This window comes from Hermetia illucens, chromosome 5 (genome assembly GCF_905115235.1).
Source record: "Hermetia illucens chromosome 5, iHerIll2.2.curated.20191125, whole genome shotgun sequence".
In the NCBI taxonomy this organism is placed as follows: Eukaryota; Metazoa; Arthropoda; class Insecta; order Diptera; family Stratiomyidae; genus Hermetia; species Hermetia illucens.
In genome coordinates this window covers 37,418,651-37,440,611 of record NC_051853.1, presented here as the reverse complement: position 1 = coordinate 37,440,611, position 21,961 = coordinate 37,418,651, and the positions used below count along the sequence as shown (strand labels likewise).

General features: G+C 41.5%; 1 protein-coding gene across 1 annotated transcript; it reads right to left on the bottom strand.

Moving 5' to 3' along the window:
* Positions 1 to 19,928: 19,928 nt before the first annotated feature.
* Positions 19,929 to 21,303, bottom strand: LOC119657444 (glycine-rich cell wall structural protein 2-like). Its single transcript, XM_038064356.1, has 2 exons — positions 21,159 to 21,303; positions 19,929 to 20,985 (listed from the first exon to the last, which is right to left on the bottom strand). The coding sequence occupies exons 1-2, from the start codon at positions 21,162 to 21,164 to the stop codon at positions 20,038 to 20,040; spliced, it is 954 nt and encodes a 317-aa protein (XP_037920284.1). The 5' UTR covers positions 21,165 to 21,303; the 3' UTR covers positions 19,929 to 20,037.
* Positions 21,304 to 21,961: the final 658 nt, after the last annotated feature.

Below are 21,961 nucleotides of genomic sequence, written 5' to 3'. Positions count from 1 at the left end.
GTTGACGAAGTCCAAAGAACCTGACGGAAATGTACTCCAAGATGAAGTCTCGCATCTTTTATAGTAAGACAACTTATATCTTTTATAAACACGTTAATATCTTCAGGACAAAATTAGAAAAATTATTCATCAGTAATTCCCCAACTTAACCGCAAGTTAGTGGTTTCTTTTTGATCCCTTTAACATAGATAAAGCTTTATTCTGTCCACTCTAGTGAGGTCATACGGCGGTCGGAATATTCCCCATTATTCATGAGTTGAAATCTCGTTCGATTTTATCTGAATTTGTTTTCGTTAACAGAACTTAACTGAAAATAAGTATTCAACCAGTTTTCAAGCTTTCAGACAAGATATAAAGATATCTCCGAAATAAAACGAAAAGATGCTATGAACAGGTTCTGCGTCAAAACAAATGCATGATTATTTGATACCCAAACAACTTTCAGGATTTATTCACTAAATTCAATGCAACCATTCTGATCTTGTTAGACGTGCACACACGTATACATATGTTTATGCCTAACCCCTCACTTACTGGAGATGAACTTTAGATAGTTTAATGAAAATGTTTTTAACTATAAAATGCTCTTACTTATCTCTATGCGTGGCTGGCGGATTTCCCTTCCTGCGGATAAGGGGTGGATGACACATATCGACTTACATATGAACGTAAAGTAGAAATAGTTCATGGTAAAGAACTTCGGGAACGCCATGCCGACTGTGTTAGCAAGTAGGCTATTGCGATCAATAGCCAAAAACTGGGGTAGCGTCTCATTAGTGGCAAATTCAACCACTATTGGGGCATTTGATATTATAATACAAGCTAGCAGGAGACAGACTGAACTCGGCCAGAGACCGATGTGTTATAGATATCCACTTTTAAACCTCCCCCTCCATTCAAGAGCAAGGAAAAGTGTAGAGAAAAGAAACTTAGAGAACATTATTCCGGTAACCAGGTACTCAAGTAGTACACCTACCGATGGAATAATGGCGGTTTCTGAATGAATCAAGTAGAGGAAAATCACCCACTAGTAACAAGACATACGAGCCACTAAGGATGTTTTGCTGACTGGAAAACACAAGTTGAACACAAGAATGTTGTTTACAAGGATAAGGGAAGCAACACAGGCGACACCCCATAAAAACATAAATCAAAGCAGGAGATGCCTTGAAGGAAGTAGCAGGAACTCCTGGGCTAGTCAGTCAGGGAAGGTCCTCAAAATGCAGAAGGCCTCCCCTCTCAAGAAAATGAAGTAAGCTAAAGGACCGGCTGAACTGGTTCCTGAAAAAGGAGAAAAAGAATCGATGTCAAAGGGAAGCATGGAAGCTTCGGCAAAGACAGGCTGCAAGAAAAAGAAACGGGAGAGGTACAATCGAGGGTGACCTACATCAAAGTAGAGGAGCACGTAGAGACCCTTGGCGAAAAACTGAAGTGGTCCCATAGCTCGTCAAGCTACTAGGAAATATCACCCGAACTTCAGAAATCTAATCATCATCAACAGCGCAACAACCGGTATCCGGTCTAGGCCTGCCTTAATAAGGAACTCCAGAAATCCAGGTGTTGTTCCGAGGTCCACCAATTTGATATCCCTAAAAGCAGTCTGGCGTCCTGGCGTACGTCATCGTTCCATCTCAGGCAGGGTTTGCCTCGTCTTCCTCATGTAAGAGGCAAAAATTCTTCAGAGAATTTTTCTCTCGAACGTGGCCCAGAGCATCAAGGTGTATAAGGCTTCATCTTACTGACTTGTTGGTAAAACTTCCGTGCCTGGTGCGGTTGTTCCCTGTACTTTTCTAGTTCACAGAGTTGTTGGTTCTCCCAGGCTCCATTTTTCCGTCTATGAAGTCGCTTTTACGTTCGACGGAGTTCATGATAGGTATCCGCGGGTGCCTGCGTTCTTTGAGAATGCAACATTCCTCGGTATGCAGCATTCATCCATTCCTTTGCTAGCTTAAATTCATCGTCTAACCGAACCGTTCCGACTTTTTTGCGGCTGGGACGAAGTATGTTTGTGCCGTATTTATGATGATGTTCTTCACGTGATTGTGAAGATTATTTGTTGATGCTTCATCTCCAGGATCTCTGTTGGCTGCGGTTATTGCGGCATCCATTTCCTTCTCATAGGTGTTGCGGAGGGCTGTGTTAAGGATGGCTTCAGTGTTAACTTTCAGCTGATTGCCAGAGGAGATTCTGGGTGGTGTTGTTATTCGAGCTCGGAGCACCATGCCAACGAGATAGTGATCCGAGTCTATATTGGCCCCCCTATATGTTCTGACATTGATCAAGGCTGAGAGGTGGCGGCGTTCGTTCAACACGTGATCAATTTGATTGAAAGTGGTCCCTCTGGAGAGGCCCATGTATGTTTGTGGACGACTTTCCGCGCAAACCAGATACTTCAAACAACCATTTCGTGTGACACTGTTAATTGAATGATCCGGAATCCGTTGTCATTTGTATTTTAGTGTAAGCTATGGGAGCAAACGTATCGCCTGAATACGAGCTCCGTCCCTATTTGGCTGTTAAAATCCACAAGTATGATTTTGATATCATATCTGGGACAGGCTTCTAGGGTTCGTTCTACTGCCTCGTAGAAGGTATCCTTCTCCGACTCCGCAGTCTTCTCTGTAGGGGCGGGAAAAAAGAAGAAACGATCTCACCTACGCGATTACCAACCATTACCAATGTCGAAGAATTTACGAGCCAAGTTAAAGACACAATCCACAAAGTAGCGTATACAACCCTCGGAGTCACCAAGCCAGGTAACCGGTTCATCAACTGAAATATCTGACTTTGAAATGACAATGTTGAAATGAAGGTCCGTGAAAGGAAACGAGCGGTCCATTACAAAGATCTTTAAAAAGTGGACACTTGGCATGGCGAGAGAGATCTGTATCGACTTGTCAAGAGCTGTACATTAATGACAAAAACGGCCCAGCGGAAACTACCATCCAATCTAGTTCCTGTCCCATATCATGCAGGTTTTTGAACGCATTCTTGACAACTGTATTCGCGAAATCGTTCAACCATCAATTAAGCTGGGTTTGTCAAGAAATGCGGAACTACTGACGTAATACAGGCTGCGCGGTTACTCATGAACAAGCACCGTGGGAAGTACCGCACTCTTTATATTGCATATCTGCATCTGAAGACAGCATTTGACCGTGTGGCACACGAACTCTTCTGGTATGCTCTACGACAAAACTTAGTGCCAGAAGAACACAAAGTACGAACTGTGGCGAGTGAATCAAAACCGCTTCGTTTCTCTGTCGGTGCTCATCAAGGAAGCGCCATCTCACCACTCCTCTTTGTTCTTGTTATGAACACCATCGCATGGGACAGACAGTGCTATCAGCGAATGGAGAGCTGCATTATAAAATTGCTTCACACAGACTGGGTGGTGGTCCACAACTGGTGTTCTTTGTAATCGGCGTATCAACGAACGTCTAAAATCTAGAATTTACCGCAATGTCGTCTGCCCTGTCGCCCTGAATTGTTGAATTCATAAAGGCAAAGATAATGAAAAGCCGCATCAACAGCTACTATGCTCCTCCTTACGTAATGCTCACTCAATATATGGAGATGCATAGCACTTCATTGATGGACATAAAAGGTAAAAGTTGAAAAATTATTCCCCAACGGATCTTAAAGAAAGCAGCTAAAAGACGAAGCCATTGCAAACCTGACATATGTGAGTACTGGATATGCCTTACACGCTGTAGTAAAAAGGCTGCTAGGACAATGATCACCAAGTCTATTCGGTCCGCAGTTTTTCAATAAGATAATGGCTACATTTCCCTAGCCATAAAAACTGCGAAAACTAGAAAACGGTGCAATACACGGGTGCACGATACCTCTAGCCATAGTGAAGGACCTGCAGAAATATATGCTCAGGGCTTCATGTTTTAATAACACTTTCAACATAGTTTTAAGCTTGGAGACTCAATCTGACCTATTTACTAAATGGGGGGAGGGGGAGTATTCCGATGCTTCAGCAGTGAAGTACCACTCAACACTCACATCAGGACATGGCTAACTCTGCGTTAGCATAGCATAGACCCAATTAATTAAAGTTTCACCGACACCATGATCTCTGACGGCATATCAAGGTTTTTGGTAAGACCCATAGTCAAAAGCCCCCAATGACCACGGATAGCCACATCTCTACAGAGTTATGTACACATATTCCAGAGTTGCGCCCAATATCTTTGAAAATTCACAAGATTCTCCGCGCAAGTAAACATCTTGGTTTTCAATTTGCCAAACATTTCAGCGAGAATGCTGTTAGGCTGGCCTGTCTGTAGTACTTTGGATTTGAATAGTCATCTTTTCCGGACTTAATCTAATCCTCATGCTTTTCCCCCGATTATTCGTCTCACCGATGGAACGGGTATTATATAATTGTGTCCACGAGTGCGCCTCTTGATGAATTTGAAGAACCTGGAGTAACCGTTGCCTTAATCGCTGTTGAGTAGTTCATCCTTGAGTGTTCTATGCTTTCGCAGCGTTTCCAATTCCCCTTCCCACTTTTATGTTCAAAAGCTTGCAGAAACCGCCCATTTCTCTTCCCCGCGGTGGAGTACCGCAGAGAGAGTCTGTACAGACCCTACTCTTGAATTTGTAAAAGTTGCATCCTATTTTCAAAAAGAGTCCAATTCGTTCGACCTATCTATTTAAAGGAGTCCAGAGTCTGGTTCTTCACAGAATGCTCTTCATATATAGTCTCGCTTCGAACTATGTACAAGGCTCTTATATTCGCGCTGTGAGCTCCTGAAATTTTACCAGTCTTTGTTCCCATAACTCTTACATGCATGATTCAGAGGTCATTTGGTTGATTTCTTGACTTTTTGCAGTTCTCGATTCCACTGGGGAACCATTTCATCGCTTCTGCATCGGGTTGAACCGCTCTTGAAACCACTCCAAAAATCTGCGATTCAGAGTCTTCAACTGATTTCAATCGCCAAAAGAATCCTTCATCGCCGGAGAAGCTACACTTTTATTGTCAAGAAGTGCATTAAACTTGGTCCTATCTTTTTTGCTAGCAATCCGTCTTTGTGTTACAGTCGATTCACTTGGAATAGTCATAGGGGTATCCTACATTCGCACTTATCAAACAAACGGAAGTGGTGAAATCAAGGAGCCTTTCCCCAACCCCTACTGCCCCAATAAATCTGTTGGGCCTTCGCAGTAAAACCTATTAAGATATCAAGGCCACTTTATTCTGCATACACTACCATATTCTTTTACTGTTGAATCCGTAGGGGCACATGGAATCATAGAGTCAGCAAGCAGAGGCAATTATGACGTTCCTCCTCTTGCCATCAACCTGGTATTGTAGGATAACCGTAACTAAGTCCTGGTAAAAAATTGTCTTGGCATGGTTGCCTTTAACAATTTTGACATCAGGATGAAAGTTTTCGATCTTGAGTATCTCTCATGGAAGAAGATACTAAGCCCCTTTACTGAACGAATACTCAGGGTTTTGTAAAAACGAACCCATGTCTTTTGTACCAGAAATATATATATAAGGGCAGTCCTGCAATTTTACCAACCTTGCTGCCAGTTGAAGGGAATAAGCTTTGGCATGTTGCACGTTAATCTGAAAATTACGCTTTTCCTCTTAGAAATGGAAAAGGAGGTTCTGAGAACTTAAGCCCGTAGTCCGCTTTTCTTATCTGAAATTTCCTTCTGTCGAGCCTTCTTCTCCTGTTTTCTGGAAAAATTGGACAACAATGCCACCGGTAGCCCAGGTTATCAGTTTCTCTCATTATGGGAGTTGCTGTACCCTCTCTTTCTCCATGGCAAGACATGAATCTAGTGAAGCCTCAAAAATCGGGGCCTCGCCTGTAGCTTGAATGCTCAAAATTGCGGATGGATTGAAAGTCTTTGACTCTTTTCCACTTGGAAAGCTAAAACACCTCCTCATATGTTTTGGACACTCTTAAAGTAGTAATAAACTACTGCAGACCACCCACCACGCCAAGGTGGTGTCCAAGGGGAGCCAGTTAACGGTAGGCGATAATTGTTTGTTTAGAATATTCATGAGCACGGGAGGTATACATGACACTACTAACGCCATGATTAGTCATTTTCCAGTTTTTTTCGGATTTTGGCCGTGTATTTGGTGATTCGGACGCCAACGTTTCATGAGCTATCTAGATCACTTTTTCTGGGCAGACCTGAGACTAGAAAATCAAGTGTACATATGAATATACTCGTATGTTTACTTCCAAATTAAGTAGAATCGTGGACACCTGAAATTATTCATCTACTCACTTATCTCATCTTCACCATATGTTGAATAGTATCTCTCAGATCTCCACAGTAATGACCACACAATCACATTAATGTCTTCTGCCTTCCATAATCTATTCACGATTAAAGTTCAATGATTGAATATTGAGAGAAAACTACATCTTTGAATATTATTTAATTTCTAGAGAAATTAGAAATGGAGATAAGGTGACATTTGATTCAAAGCATAAACCTCAATTATATAGTATAATTGGAAAACTTCAATTTATATTTAAAGTTAGCTTTAGAGATAACCTTGAGGTTGAATTAGAAAAAAATATGATTTTTTGTTTTGTTTATTTGTTTTTGTTGTGATTGTTGTTCTGTTTCTTCGTTTCCTAAAGTCTAGTAAGCCAACAGTTTGAATTGAATGAAGAGACCGTAAAGGTACATTAGAGGATGACAGTACCCAATAGGAGACAATGTGGTCAGCATTGCGCTCGCCCGAGATTATTACCCTGATTTCACTCACGATACAAATTCCACTGTCACCAATGAAATTTCAGCCGCGACCTTCCGAACGACAGCCTTGTGCTCTAAGCGTGCTTATAAGTTTTAGTATACAAAAGGATGAGATCCGAAAAAAACAGGGTGCATTGTTGTCATCGAAGGTGGTTGAGGTCCGGAAAACCAAGCTCCAGTACACCTTCGAATGAACTAAAAATTTGTCTGCATCCCCCATCCGAAAGACCAGAAAGCCAGTAGCAACTTGACGCACGAACACATAGCGGCTGCTCGGTAATTTAAGGCTATCTGTCACCGTGCAGATCAGATACTTCTCCACGGCTCTACTAACCATTGCGAACCATTGAAGCGTGAAGTGGTAATATGCCGTGCCGCGAAGAAACTGAAACTCTATGTATTATAATCTGACTGAAACCTCCTTATAGAAATATAAAAGGTCATCAATCACGCAAGGATCTTTACTCAAAAAGATTTGTTGAAGATTAGAAAACTTACTCTACCATCTACCCTTAACCCGAAAGCGGGCAAAATCCTTACACTTGAAGATTATGTGTTCGTTAGTTTCTCTAACCATGCAAGTGTTACATTTTCACCCGAATCTATGTTTCCAAACCTTTTGAGAAAAACTGTGTTATACCTTTGTGTGATTGGTTTGAAGACGGTTTAGTAATTTTCCTTCGGAAGCTGTAAGCATACGCGTAGTCTTCGGTTGAATTATGCGTAAAGCAGCGTGAATGTTAGAGAAAAATTGTTCTTTGACACGTGATATTGCCAAAAATCATCCTCCTACTCTCTATAGGAGTGTACCTGAATTGCCTTCAACATATCTACAGGGAAGGGTTCAATCAAACTTGTGGGAATAAAGATCAGAACCTAACAGACCTCTACATGGTCGAGTTCATTTAATGAAGCACGGCAAAAAGTTCAGCCGCCAAAACCGAACTGACATCAACGGAATAACCTTAGACTTATGTCCCAGCCGCACCAACCACCGCACCGGCAAACCCAAGGGGTGTTTCTGATCAGCCTCAAGTATCTTCTTAGGATACAAGTTGTTTTGGCGGATTCATAGTGGACGTAGCGGCATACTCTATAATGGGCCTTACTACAGATCTATAGAGATTGATAGCATTATGGGGTGTTCAACAAAAACCAGTTGCAAAATTAATCAACCTCCCTGCCTTTACGGTTTTAAAGATAATGTAGTTCAAGTGGTCTCTGATCGAACACGTCCTCATTATCTCATTGCCTAAAAAGGTGATGAATTTAGTATGGGCACAGGTAAGATTGATGGTAAAGGGTAGAATCATTACTTTTAATGAACAGGGGTGTTACTTTGCTTCTCTGGAAGGATATCGATTGGGATTTGGTTATGATCAAATCTCCGGTATTCATCAACAAACGAAATCGTCCGCATATTGGAAGATTTCAATTTCATCAGAGCATTTATTATGCAGGGATGTTGTATAGACATTAAACAACATTGGGCTTAAAACGCATCCTTGGGGAATGTCATTTCTAACTTGAACGCAATCAAGCCCTAGTTGCAGGCGTCGATTGGACATTAAACTTGACATCCAGAAAACAATTTCAACAGGAAAGCCGAAATGTGACATTATGTCACTGAAGGTAGCCAGATCAACCTTCTCATAGGCGTTCTTCACATCCAGCACCACAACCAACACCTGCTCTTTATCTTTATCTTTTACTACCGAAATGTGTAAAAGGATATCATTAATGTAAGCAGACGAAGATTTGCCTACCGAATAGGCATAACAGGTAACAAACCGGAGTTTGAATGAAAATTATATGGATCTAGGATGAACAATATCCGGTTTCTCGACTTTCTTTTTATTAACATATCCATTCCAAGCCGCTGAAAACCTCGAAACCCGGGGTTTAAGGGATCTTTCTCTTTCCACCCCCTTCTCGTCAGAACTGCTACAATGGGTACAACCCCGTATCGATCGCTGATATCCTCATTTCGCGTGTGATCGAAACGTATTACGACACCGGTCCAATACAATATCCCTTTCATTACCGCAACACATGGTTCATTGCCTTTGATAGTTACTCTGATCCATAGAAGACGACGGACGGCACTACCGTAGATTGTGTGCTTGCAGCTCCCGTTAAAAATTGAAAAAATAATTCAGCCTTGTTATTAAAGTTTTACTTTGAAATAATTAAGCCTTGCCTTTTCTAATTGCTAGTAATATTTCTTTGGGTTGCAGTACCGAGTCTTATTTGACTTGTTAGCACCGATGAAGGGAACAAGTGGTTCCCGAAATATCGGAATTCCCAAGCTTAATAAGTATCACTAGCGACAAGTCTTAATTATTTCAAATTATTTAATCGCTAGAAACACTGCAAGATTACACTTGGAATTATACTTTGGTTTTATACTGAGACTATTTTTACTTAATCAGCTGAAAGACTTGAAGGAAACGATAGTAGCAGCGCTTCAATTCACCTTTTTTATTAGTGCTGCTTACTGCCAATGAATTCCTATTTTCAATTCAATCGTAATAGAAAAAACTAAATGAAATACATTTACATATTCCAGTAAATTTTTCTATTTTAATTATTTCGCACGTTTTTCCATTTTATTAATTACTTTGATTTTTTAATTCGTTTTTCAAACTGATCTTCACATTTGAAGTATCTTTCGAGAATTAATATATGTATCTTTTTTTTTTTTTTTGAAGCAAGAAATAATACAAAGTCGTTCATCAGAAGTAGCCACACAACAGATATTTGTGCCAAGCTTGTCTGTTTATTTGTTGGATAGACGCACGGCCAGCACTTCAGTAATTTGATACTCGTACTCGCAGCTAAATGTCTGCTAAATATCACTTTTACTGCCATTTGAGAATTTAATAGTTATCTGAACACTTTGAACGAGTATTTGTATATGTGTTATATTTTGGGTAGTAATGTCAAGCATTGGAATATACATAAAATCACGGCAGGTTTATGAGCTGCTTTTTTTAAAGAAAAGCTTCTAAGTACCTTCAATATTTCAAGTACCCACCAGTATGCAGAGATCTTTCTGGCACGGCATCTGCCGCTATGATAACATGCAATGTTAAGTCTACGACTAATTTAGTAACAATTCTTCTACTCACCATCTAGTATCGAAATGGTTGAATAAAATCTTCTAATCTATCCATGTAACTAGTGTGTGCCCTACCCCTACCGCTATGATGATCCGTTGGTTACAGCGAACATTACTCTCTAGAAGATTTCATTATAGCATTGTTAATGCCGAAGTCCTCAACGCCATCTGTTTTCTGCCAAACAGATTCAGGGTATAACCATTAGCCATTCTAGCACTAATAGAATCGTGGATTTCCTTCGGTGGGACTGAGAGAAGGCTAAAATGTACGCAATTTACCAACTCTGCTTAAATGTTTGCAGTATCCGGAAAATATATTCATAAGGGAAAACCTACTATACTTTGTCAAAAGTAGTACGGTTTCCGTCAAATATGGGGATATCATACTTTATATTATACTCTATATTACTGCATTTTTTATCTCTAGAATTAGTAGCTCTATATCTAAATTGTAACCCCCATACCGAATGAGTGCACTGCGAACATCATACCCTTACCATACAATATCAGACGAAGCAGCGTATGTGATTGCAGGCATGGTTCCCGTTGACATTTTGGCGAACCAGGGTCGACCCGTCTATGACCTAACGTATGCAATCGGAAACCTCTGTACCTATCGTCACCAATTAGCACAGAGTAAAGCTATTTTGGAGTAGAAACGAAGATAAGATGATTCATCTAATGGATAATGGACATCACATAATTATCCCAGAAAGATATTCAACTCACGTCAATAAAGTTTTGTTCCACACAAAGCCTTAAAAATAATGAAATTTACATTGGATTGCATACCTTGAACTGCCAAAATGTTATTCTAGTTAGACGAAAAAAATTTCAATCTGGGTGACTCTAATCCTAACAGCTATCGAATCAAGTCAATATCTTATTTTATTCAATGATTCTCAGTAGCTAATCAAGCAAAGAAGTCTTCTCCTTGCATGGTGGTACCATATCGCCCCCTCGCCACCCGAAGTCTTCTACTTTACTCTTCTCAGTGGAATAACAACATCCTCAATTTCCGAAACCAACTAACGTTCAACTTGCGTTGCTCACTTAGTCCTCCCATCTATTTCAAGTAGTTTTTGTCATGGTAAGTATTATTACCATTGAAAGCCCAATCTATTTCCTGAAATGCTTACGTGTTACACGGCCTAGAGTCTATTGTATACTGATTAACCAGATGGTGGACAACTTAAATTTCCTTCAATCCTTTCATTGATTGGCCTGAAATCAATGATATGATGATTCTAACTTTGACACAGTCTTGCATTCTTGACTTTTCCCATTGTTGAAAATAGCGTCCGTTCGAGAATCCAATATGTCACTGCCTGATAATTTCGCTCCCTAAACACCCAAGGCACTCTTACATCAACGCAATTTTCTCGGCCGCATCCGGAGTTTGAAATTTTAAATTTGAGTCCTCAATATTCGGCCAACGGGAGGAAATTTATCGGTGTGTCAACACTGCACCGCTTTGCCGCGCAAAATGGAGAGGGAGAAATTCTTCTGGGGGAGTGACGGATGGGAACAGAAACAGAAAAGAGGAACGCGATGATGGTCGTGCCGCTAGGTTTTTGGATCGATTAATAAAGATAGGGAAAAGCAGTCCCAAGTACTTAAGAATTTGCGTCTGATTCGCTTAATGGAGTTGTGTCCAAGGTTTAAACAAATCGGGAAACCGGAAGCTGGACGCTTCAAGTATGAAAAGTTTTGTATATTTCTTAGTACGTAGCGCGTAATATATGCATATATTATGTGAGAGTATCTACTTTCGGGTGATATTGACATTTATACCCTTGGATTTTCAAAGAAACAACAACTTTGATCTATTATAACTTTGTTAGTAATAGTGCGATTTCCACCGGACCCCGCTTGCGAACGGGACAAAGGCTGAAGAAAAAGAAGAAGTGCGATTTCCACCAAACTTGGTAAGATCGTGCTCCATATTATAGCATACACCACTGTACCACTATTTTCGTGATGCTAGTATGAACTTAAGGGGGGTTTTGTATCCCATTGCTAAAAATTATAACAATATACTATTATTAACTTTATTTGAATAGATATCGGTATGGAAGGTATTTCTGAGCCCAGGCACCATATAGTGGCAGCCTCCCGATTTTTTTCAGATTTAAAGAAATGATCACTTTCAACCCCCCGCAGTCCTCACCTTTAAAACAAATGTCAAAACTAAACCCGGCTTAGAAAAGTACTAACCGAGACCTTTAATTTGATACCCCGCATGACTATGTTTGATGAAAAAAAATGTACACCCCCCTTTTGCATGTATGGGGATCCCCCGTTAAGTTAGACGTAAAAGAATGTAACTCACTGAATGCGTGAGCGTTCACAGTTCCCACCTTTCTACCAAATTTGGTGTCAATCGTGGAGCGTATGAATGGGTTTCCCATTTGGACGGCGAAAATCAACAGGACCACGCTTCCAAATCGAGATAAATATAACGAAACTTTCATGTAACGTTAACCCGGAGGAAATATAGAATGAGAAAAAGAATATATTATTTTTCCCTAATTTTTATTGGCTCGACTACTATAAAGCGTTAACCCTCGCGTGTATTTAGGGTTTCCCCTATTATGTTTGAAGAGGGCTAACATGTGGGCCGCCAGAGGGCCACCATGTCATCTGGCGCTCCCTGAAGAAAAAAAGAAGACGTTGGCTAGAATCGGCTAGTCCTTCCCCGCCAATCCCGCGCGCATTGGATTTTTTGTTATTTTTGTCCGTTCCCTTATCAGGTCGGTTGGCAGTTTAGCTGCTTTGGGGAAGAAATTTTCGGTAGTATCAACCCGCCTCGAAACTTCACATCTCTATTAGAGTAGTCTACCCCGACTGGGTTTGAAGTGAAGTAAAATATCTGTGTCCTGACAGGGAGATAATATTTGAGAACCAAGAACCCCAGCTCTCATTTCGCTGTACTGCTAGCATTGGGGCCAGCTCCAGCACGTGCCATCTGGTTCCACATATTATCTCGCGCTGTCGGTCTTTACGACTGGAAAATCTGTTAGGTTCGGTTGGTTCACAGCCTTGGTGGCCGCGTTAGTGGCAAGGTGATGCAACGCCGTTCTCTTATCGTAACAGCATTTATCTTTAAGGCACATGCTCCAGGTTCGAAGCTCTTAAATAGTTTTTCGTTGGCCCTAGTCGTCATCATATTTTCGACCGGATACGAGGCTCAGTTTGAACTAAAACTTTGCATATTCCAATATGACAAACTATTAGATGCTTCGAAAAAATTAATATTGGCCGCAATTATTAAAGCAATAGAAATATACTGGTTCGAGGTAAAATTCAGGGATAGTGTAACTTTCGGAATAAATATTAATTCTTTTTACAATCCACTTAATTCTTCCTTTTAAAGTAGTGATAAAGACAGTTTCAAGCTAGTTTAAGGAAGGATAAAAAAAGCTCACAGAGCAGAAGAATTAGGGAGGATTTCGCATGGATGCTTAAGATATGCCGCTTTAAAGGTGGAGTAGTTCCCATTCATACTAAGATTCACTCCATGACCAAGAGAATTCGATGAATTCGATTAATCCTCTTTCAAATAGCGCAACGCCTCATTTGACCTGCACCCTAAGGAACAGTACTTTGATACCAAAATTCATGACCTCACATTGAAAGATAGCTCACTTTATTCAAATCGGTTATTTCGTTAAACTAGTAGGTGTGTTAGCTTTCCTACCAGCCATTGAACTATTTCTTGCTTAGGAAAACTTAAGGTGGGATTTCCAGTGAATTTTTAGAAAATATGACCTCAATATGATAATTTTTCAGCCCCTGTACTCCCCCCAACCCTTTACATTTAATATCAAAATAAAAATCAGCTTCGGTACCAACTGAGACATTTCATTTGATACCGCATATGTTGTTATTTGAAAAACAACATTTTTGCACATCCCTTTTCCATAGATTGGAAAACTTAATTAAACTCAATGGCATTTACCGCAACCGTGGATATTTAAGTGCCAAACTTCCCACCAAATTTCACAAACTATGGAAGCTACAAAATCGACAGACAGTTACGATTTTAATAAGGTTTTATTTTACACAAAAATTACTCACACTAGAGGCTTTCACCGAAAAACGTGACTTTAATTATAAAAACAACTTGCATTCATCCACAAAGACGCTTTTATATTTTTTTGCAAAACCCAACCATATGTGTTAATCTGATATTCCATCTTAGTATGAACATATTGATCATTCGTAGCGATTTCCGCCTCTCAATCATCTCAAAACACACCAGTAATTCTCATTTATTGAGCTTTAAGTTCTCCTATTAAATAAATTAAACGTTTCTTCGAACATTTGCGAAAATGGTCCAACATACATACATACATACATGATGCGCGAAAATTTGAAGGCGTAGCATGCAATCTTTTTATCTCGAATTTCCTGCCTCATTTTACTCTCACTTTCCAGCCATGAAGAATTTCTCCAATTTAGTATCAATTAATTGCAACGGCCGAATCTCGAATACGCGAGTATGTCTGTTATTTTGTAATTTCAAATAATATTTATCTAATCATATTATAGTAAATGCGAGTGTACCTACATATGTACAAATGTGTTTACATATAAAATGTTGTTGATTTTAGTGTTGATTTCAATTTTTTCTGTGAAAAGAGTACTATGTAATTTCTGTACCAGCATTTCAGAGTAATTGATGGTTTTTGAAAGTAGGATACGAAATTTAAGTTGATTATTTTTCCAAAAAGCTACGGGAACCAGCAAAAATATGAAAAACTGCTAAACAAAGATTTTGAGCGAGGAACTTGTTTCCTGCGGTGGGTTACTACAAAAACAACTATAGAAGTCAAGCCAAAAAAATTTAATATCCAGTCAAAATCCTAGACAATGTGATTTGTGGGAGTGGGCGAACATTAAGTAAGTTAACAGATTTCCAAACTTTGCCTACTAATTGCTTCAACTTCAAGTTCATATTCAAGAGTATTCCAGCACTCTTGACACTTCGAGTAAAATGACTACTTCAAGTTGTGCTTATATTTGAATATAAAGATTGAATGTGGGCTGATCTGGCGGTGGTCTTTTCGTCCACTAGTTCATTACAGGCCGTACCTCTACGTCATCTGAGGCTCAGCTGAATTCGCCAAAAATATGATCCTTTATTTATTATATTTATGCGTCTAGGTCTACGTTAATCGCTAGACTGATGAAGTACTATGCGGGCGCTACCACTTCTCTTCGACTGTGATGCCAACGCCCAGCATGAAGTCTGGGGTAGCAGCGGCACTAATCAAAGAGGTGAGTACCTCGGGAATTTTTTCTTAGCAATAAGTTAGAAATAGATAACTCAGAGAGCACTCCAACATTCGTGACTTGCACTAGACAAAAGATACTGGATATAGTTCTGGGGCTGGTCAAGAATTGGAGGGTGTCGTATGAACCCTCTATGTCTGATCACAGAATAATCAGATTCGGCATTAAAGGCAACTCGGGAATAAAAAGGATAACGAGGAATCCCAGAAGAGCGGACTAGGACTCCCATGCAACGCACCTGTTCAATTCCATGGATTACCCAGAAAGGACGGTGATATCATGAACGAACTGAAACTAAAAATGGTGGTGGACGACCTAAGGTTGTTATTGACGCGAAAGCTGTCGGCTAAGACAGTTGAATTGTCCAGGGATATACCCTATTAAAAAAGGAGCCTACCCAAAATGAAAACAGAGTTTCGAATACTCTTCAACCGGGCAGGACAAACCGGAGACTAGCCTAGGTACAAAAATACACTGACTCCAGAAAGTCCTAAAGATTATCTTAGAGTCTCTTCTAAAGGTGGTAAGGGCAACATAGCCTTAGAATATATACCAAGGAAATGGGGGCGAGCAAAATTGGTCTTCATTCTGAAAACGGTAAAAAGGCTCCTCTTCTTCCCTTACCGGACAGGTCGGTCAACCCAAACTGCCCTGTATCAGCTGACGGTGTTCGATAACACATCGCTCACAGAGATACAAGCTGCCCTGATCTGCAAGGGGGTGGGAAACACGTCGGGTTTCCTGGATGGGCAGAGTAGGGAAAAAGAAGTCCCAACAGGTATAAGTTCTATTGTCATGAATACTACTCAAGGTTACCCAAAGGGCGACGTACTATCACCGCTTATGGAGAGTATTGTAGTGGACGAACTCCTGGATGAGCAGGGTTACGCTGACGTCATTGTTTTAGTCTGTTGGGGTAAATATGAGGATACCCTATGTGACAGAATCCAAACTGGATTAAGGGTAACTAGTGTCTGGTGCAGGAAGTCGGGGTTGCATATCAATCCAGCCAAAACCATTGTACCATTCACTGGGAAGCCTAAGTTTGATTACCTGAAAGGCATTCGGTTACAAGGCATAGAAGTGAAACGAGAAACCGAGGTCAAATATTTGGAAATTACACTGGACCAAAAATTACTCTGGAAAACGCATGTTGGAAACACTTGTCAAAAAGCTACGGGGGCTCTGATGACTTGCAGATCTATAGCAGGAAAAAATAGGGTTGCACCCTGAAGATACAACTTTGGATATACATTGTTTGATGTCTATGATTTTCTATGGGGTAGTAAACTTGACAGAAAGAGCTGAACTCAATACAAACTCCAAAGGCTGGCTTGCACGGAGCTGCCAAAATAAAGGGGAATTGATATTCATATTGATAACATGACAACGAGGTTTCATTTCGATTAGAACTTGACACAACGAAGTAAACTCTAAACTGATATAGAAAAGCCTTGCGAAACTGACTACGTTCGGGTCGCACAATAAGATCAGGATACTCTGGGTTCCAGGCGATGTCAAGTTGAAAGACACTGAGACATTGAACGAACTGCTCAGGAAGGGAGCAGTAATGCCTCTACATGAGCTTGAACCCTTTTGTCGAATCGAAAATGAGTTCTTGGCTATGACACAAGAAAATGAAGAGGAATGGCTGAAGGAGCTATACTAGTTGAACTTACCAGGAATGGAGGGATACGAACCCAAACGCACAAAGGACTGTTTAAACCTCACCAAGAAGAACTTCCGGATTATAGCGGGAATACTCACTTGTCACTGCCGAGTAAGCTATCACCTGGGGAAGCTAGGGATATCAACGGACATTGCCTACAGGTTCTGTGCAGAGCCTGACGGAATCTCCATACCCATAGTAGAACAGTGTCTGGCACTTGTGCAAAATAGGTCGAGGCACCTACCTAACACCAGATGCCAATCTGAAATCATCAACAGAGCAACAATCGGTATACGAGTTTGCGCGGTGGTCTACAAATTCGACATCCCTAAATGCTGTCTGGCGTCCTAACCTACGCCATCGTTCCATCTAATGCAGGGTCTGCCTCGTCTTCTTTTTCTATCATAGATATTGCCCCAATAGGCTTTCCGGGCTAGATCATCCTCATCCATACGGAATAAGCGACCCGCCCACTGTAACTTATTCAGCCGGATTTTATCAATACCGACGAATACGGACTGTTTCTTCTATGCTTGGTGGTAGCAGGATTTGTCCGTCGTCTTAAGTTGGCGGACCTCCAATTCGCCGATATTTTGGTTGTTGAGCAGTTCATCAAAATACTCAACCCATCGCTTCAATATGCCTATTCTATCGGAAATCAAATTTCCGTCTTGGTTTCGGCAGGATGAGCATCAAGGTGTATAAGGGTTCATCCTGCTGGCTTGTCGGTGGAACTTCCGCGCCTGGTACGGCCCCTCTCTATACTTTTCGAGTTCATAGATCTGTTGGAATCCCAGTGTGTAAAGTTGCTTCTCCGCTCGACGGAGTTCGTGATAAGTCTCTGACCGTGCCCATGTTCTTTGAGAATGCAACATTACTCGATATGCGGCATTCTTCCGTTCCGTCGGTATCTTACATCCATCGTCACATCAGCCGTTCCGCCTTTTCTTGCGGTTGGGCCAAGTATCTTTGTGGTTACGGTTATGAAGATCATTTGTTGATGCTTCATTGCGGCATCCATTTCGCCCTTATAGGTATTGCGGAGGACTGTGTTGTGAATGGCTTCAGTATTCACTCTTACCTCACCTGATTGTCAGAGGGGATTGTAAGTGGTGTCGTGATTCGAGCTCGAAGCACCATGCCAACGAGATAGTGGTCCGAGTCTATATTGGCCCCCTATATGTTCGGACATTCATCAAGGCTGAGAGGTGGCGGTGGTCAATCAGCACGTAGCCAATTTGGTTGAAAGTGGTCCCATCTGTAGAGGTCCACGCATGTTTGTGGTCCACTTTCCGCCAAAAGCAGGTACTTCCAACAACCATTTCGTGCGTTATAATTGGTATCCATATGTAAGCTATGGGAGCCAACATATCGTCTGAATACGGCTCCGTCCCTACTTGACTGTTGAAATTTGCAAGTATGATTTTGATATCATACTTGGGAAAGGTTTCGAGGGCCCACTCAACTGCCTCGAAAAAGGTATCCTTCTCTGACTCTGCAGTCTCCTCTGTAGGGGGATGAACGTTAATGAGGCTTATATTTCTAAATTTGCCTCGCAGACACAGAGTACATACCCTTTCGCTTATATTTTCAAAGCCGATAAAAGCAGGTTTCATATTTTGACTGACTAAGAAACCTGCTCCAAGCACATGGTTTACTGGATGGCCGCTATAATATATGGTGTAGTGGCTCTTCTCCAGGAAACCGGTCCCTTTCCATCGCATCTCTTGCAAGGGTTGTTATATCAGCCTTATATTGGGATAGGGTATCGGCTAACTGCTTGGTAGCTTCATCTCTGTACAAGAAACGCACGTTCCATGAGAAAATGGGCAAATCGTTAATCCGTTGTCGTTGCCGGGTTCAACGTTTTGAAATCCATCCTGTCCGAGGCTCCTTCCGTGGCTTCGTAACAAGTTGTTTTCCATGTAGGGTTGTCAGTCCTACCCAACCGCCAACGTGGAGGACCAGTTGATGCATTTTTGTCCCGCTTTTAGGCGAGAGAGACTCGCCTTCATCCTTCTCCGCCTGCAGCTTTTCATGAAGAAAGAACTCCCAGCGATCACCACGTGGAGGCGTAGATAAGATTTGGTAGTAGAGCTGTTGATGTTTGTTCAGCAGGCATTTGCTAGGTTTTATGCTCCATCGTGATTACCAATCCACGTTTCGCCATGGGACCTATACTACCCTTTGAGCGCCATTAAAATGAGATGCCAATGAAAAGTCCTGGTTAGTACTTTCCGAATCAGACCTTAGTTTTGACATATATGTCAAAGACGAGGAGTGGGAAGGTCAGAGAGGGGTGGCTTATCAAATTAAGAAGCCACTCTCCGAAAGTACCAATTCTGAAAAAAATCACATGGAAACTAGGAATCTAAGCCACAAAAAATTTAAAATAACATACTTTTATTAAGATGTTTTGTGGTTCAAATATTTGGGCAGTTGAACAGAAATCTCCCTGAAGTTCATCTTAGAATCATAAACTCCTGGGGTAAAATATTCTTACATAAAAATTCTAGAAAACCTTTCTTACCTGAAACGCTGATCTTTCGGCTTCCAACTTTTTGAAAAGCTTAGCGATCATCCTTTCCTTCTAGAGTTTGGGGATTGGCATACTTACATGTAGCGTGTTCCACTTGTCGTTCTCCATGCTCCAAAAACGTGCCACTAAATGGTCACCGTTCACTTCGGGGCTCATTATTTTCGACCAAACTTAGCCTGCGGCGAGCCAAATCTATATCTGTCGAGGTCATTGCTTAATATTGGCAGTTTTCCTGTCAGTGGACAAATGTATTAAATGAAAATTTTGCGCTATATGCTATAGATGATGTCACAGAAATGATCGTAATTTCAGAGAATCACAACTCAGCATTTCCCACTACAATTAATTGAGTTCGCTTAGAATATTTAAGACATGACATGATAGTAAAACGTCCACAATGCCATTGAACCACTTGAAGTGTGAATCACAAGGTCACAACCTAGTGGAAAGGAAATAACCGTGGTTGCAAGCATGAGCTTCTAGTTGTTTTAACATGTGACCATAAAGTAGAATTGGTTTCACAAAAAGATCATAGAATAGAAACATATAAATTAAACTTTAACAATGAAATGATTTATTTTTGCCAAAAAGCAAATTCGTCAGTACTATATACAAAAATGGGGTAACAATGAATGTAATAACAGCATCTATTGTCTCGGCTCAATCCCAACCTCCACTTCCAGCAGCTTGCCAACCGCCGCCTCCACCACCCGATTGCCAGCCACCACTGCTTCCGCTAGATTGCCAGCCATCGCCTCCTGATTGCCAGCCGCCTCCACTGGGTTGCCATCCGGATGATCCTGAACCACCATTATCTGAACTGATAACTTTGATGATTTTCACATGACCGGCGCCTCCTCCGCTTCCACCACCATGGCCGCCTCCAAATCCACCACCATGGCCGCCTCCAAATCCACCGCCAAGACCACCTCCAAATCCACCGCCATGACCACCTCCAAATCCACCGCCATGTCCTCCGCTGCCAACATCTTGGTGAATAATTTTGAACACTCTCACATCACCGCCTCCAAGTCCTGAACCTCCACCATGACCATGACCATGGCCATGACCTCCAGAACCACCTGCTTCTTGGTGAATCACTTTGATGATTTTCACATCTCCAGATCCACCACCACCATGACCGCCGCCATGACCGCCCCCATGTCCACCGCCGAATCCACCACCATGACCTTCATCTTGTTGAATAACCTTAACAATTTGGACGTCACCGCCACCGCCACCGCCGCCGCCACCATGTCCACCGCCTGAGGCCCACGGTCCGCCTCCACCTCCGCCAGAGGCCCATGGTCCAGAACTTCCTCCAGATGAGGCCCATGGTCCGGAACTTCCTCCAGATGAGGCCCAAGGTCCTGAACCTCCTCCACCTGATGATGCCCATGGTCCTGAACTACTCAACGATGATGCCCATGGTCCCGATCCTCCTCCCGATGATGCCCAAGGTCCAGAACTACCTCCAGATGCCCAGGGCCCAGAGCTAATTCCACCTCCACCATGGCCTCCTCCACCACCGCCACCGCCACCGCCGCCTAATCCTAGGAATCCTCCGGAGACATGACTAATCGATACCGCCAACAAACAAACAAAAATCTGGAATAAAAACACATTTTTTGTTATTTTAATGAGCGATAAAAAATAAATTTTTAGATTTATCCAAAATCCAGATAATAGTCCAGCTCGAGTGACTTTGCATAGAATCACAATTATTCCACTTATGTGAACATAGCACTGTATTATCCTTTAAGTCCTTAATCCAAGCGTACCTTCATGTCGATTGTATTCCTTTTCGTGACTGCGTGATACCAAAGTGATTTTTACCGACTGATGCCTGTGATGATTGTACGAAATCTATATATACCTCACCTTCAGCTTTGATTGCTACTTCCACAATTTCTCCGTGGTATGGATGGGCAGGAAAGGAAAGTACCGCACATCAGCCACGGGTCAGTAGATATTACCTCAAATCTTGATGTGATATAATGTCGGTATCCACTCTTCTTTTCTATTAATATCCATGGTGCATAGTGCGGATGTAAACACAGCATACACATCCATAGCCTCAATACCACGGCAGAGAGCAATTACAGAACAGTTCATAGCACAATTAATGCCCACTCGCACCTCTTACTTCAATTATAATATGACTGGGTCATATGGCTTGGGCCATTCAACAGTTGCCAGTGTAATCTTCTTCAAATCCGAGATTACAATTTCCGACAGATATTAGTATCTTTATGCCGCTCCTATCAACAATGGCGAAGAAAGGCGCAATTAAAGCAATGATTGCGGAGTACAATTGGCACGACCTGAGGAATCTCACGAGGCATAAGACATTAATGTAATTTTAATAAATGTCTTTTACATAATGCTTTCAAGAGTTCCACTTTTTTTACTTGATTCAATTAAGGAATTTCAATAAACCAATTAAATTAACGAAATAAGATAAATTTCTCTACCCAGATTTTCCTCCTCTCAATGTTATTGCCGGGAATAGACCGGCGGCTGACTTGCAGCAATTGACTCGAAATTATATTCCGGCGTGAAATACTCTAGTAGACCATTGAAA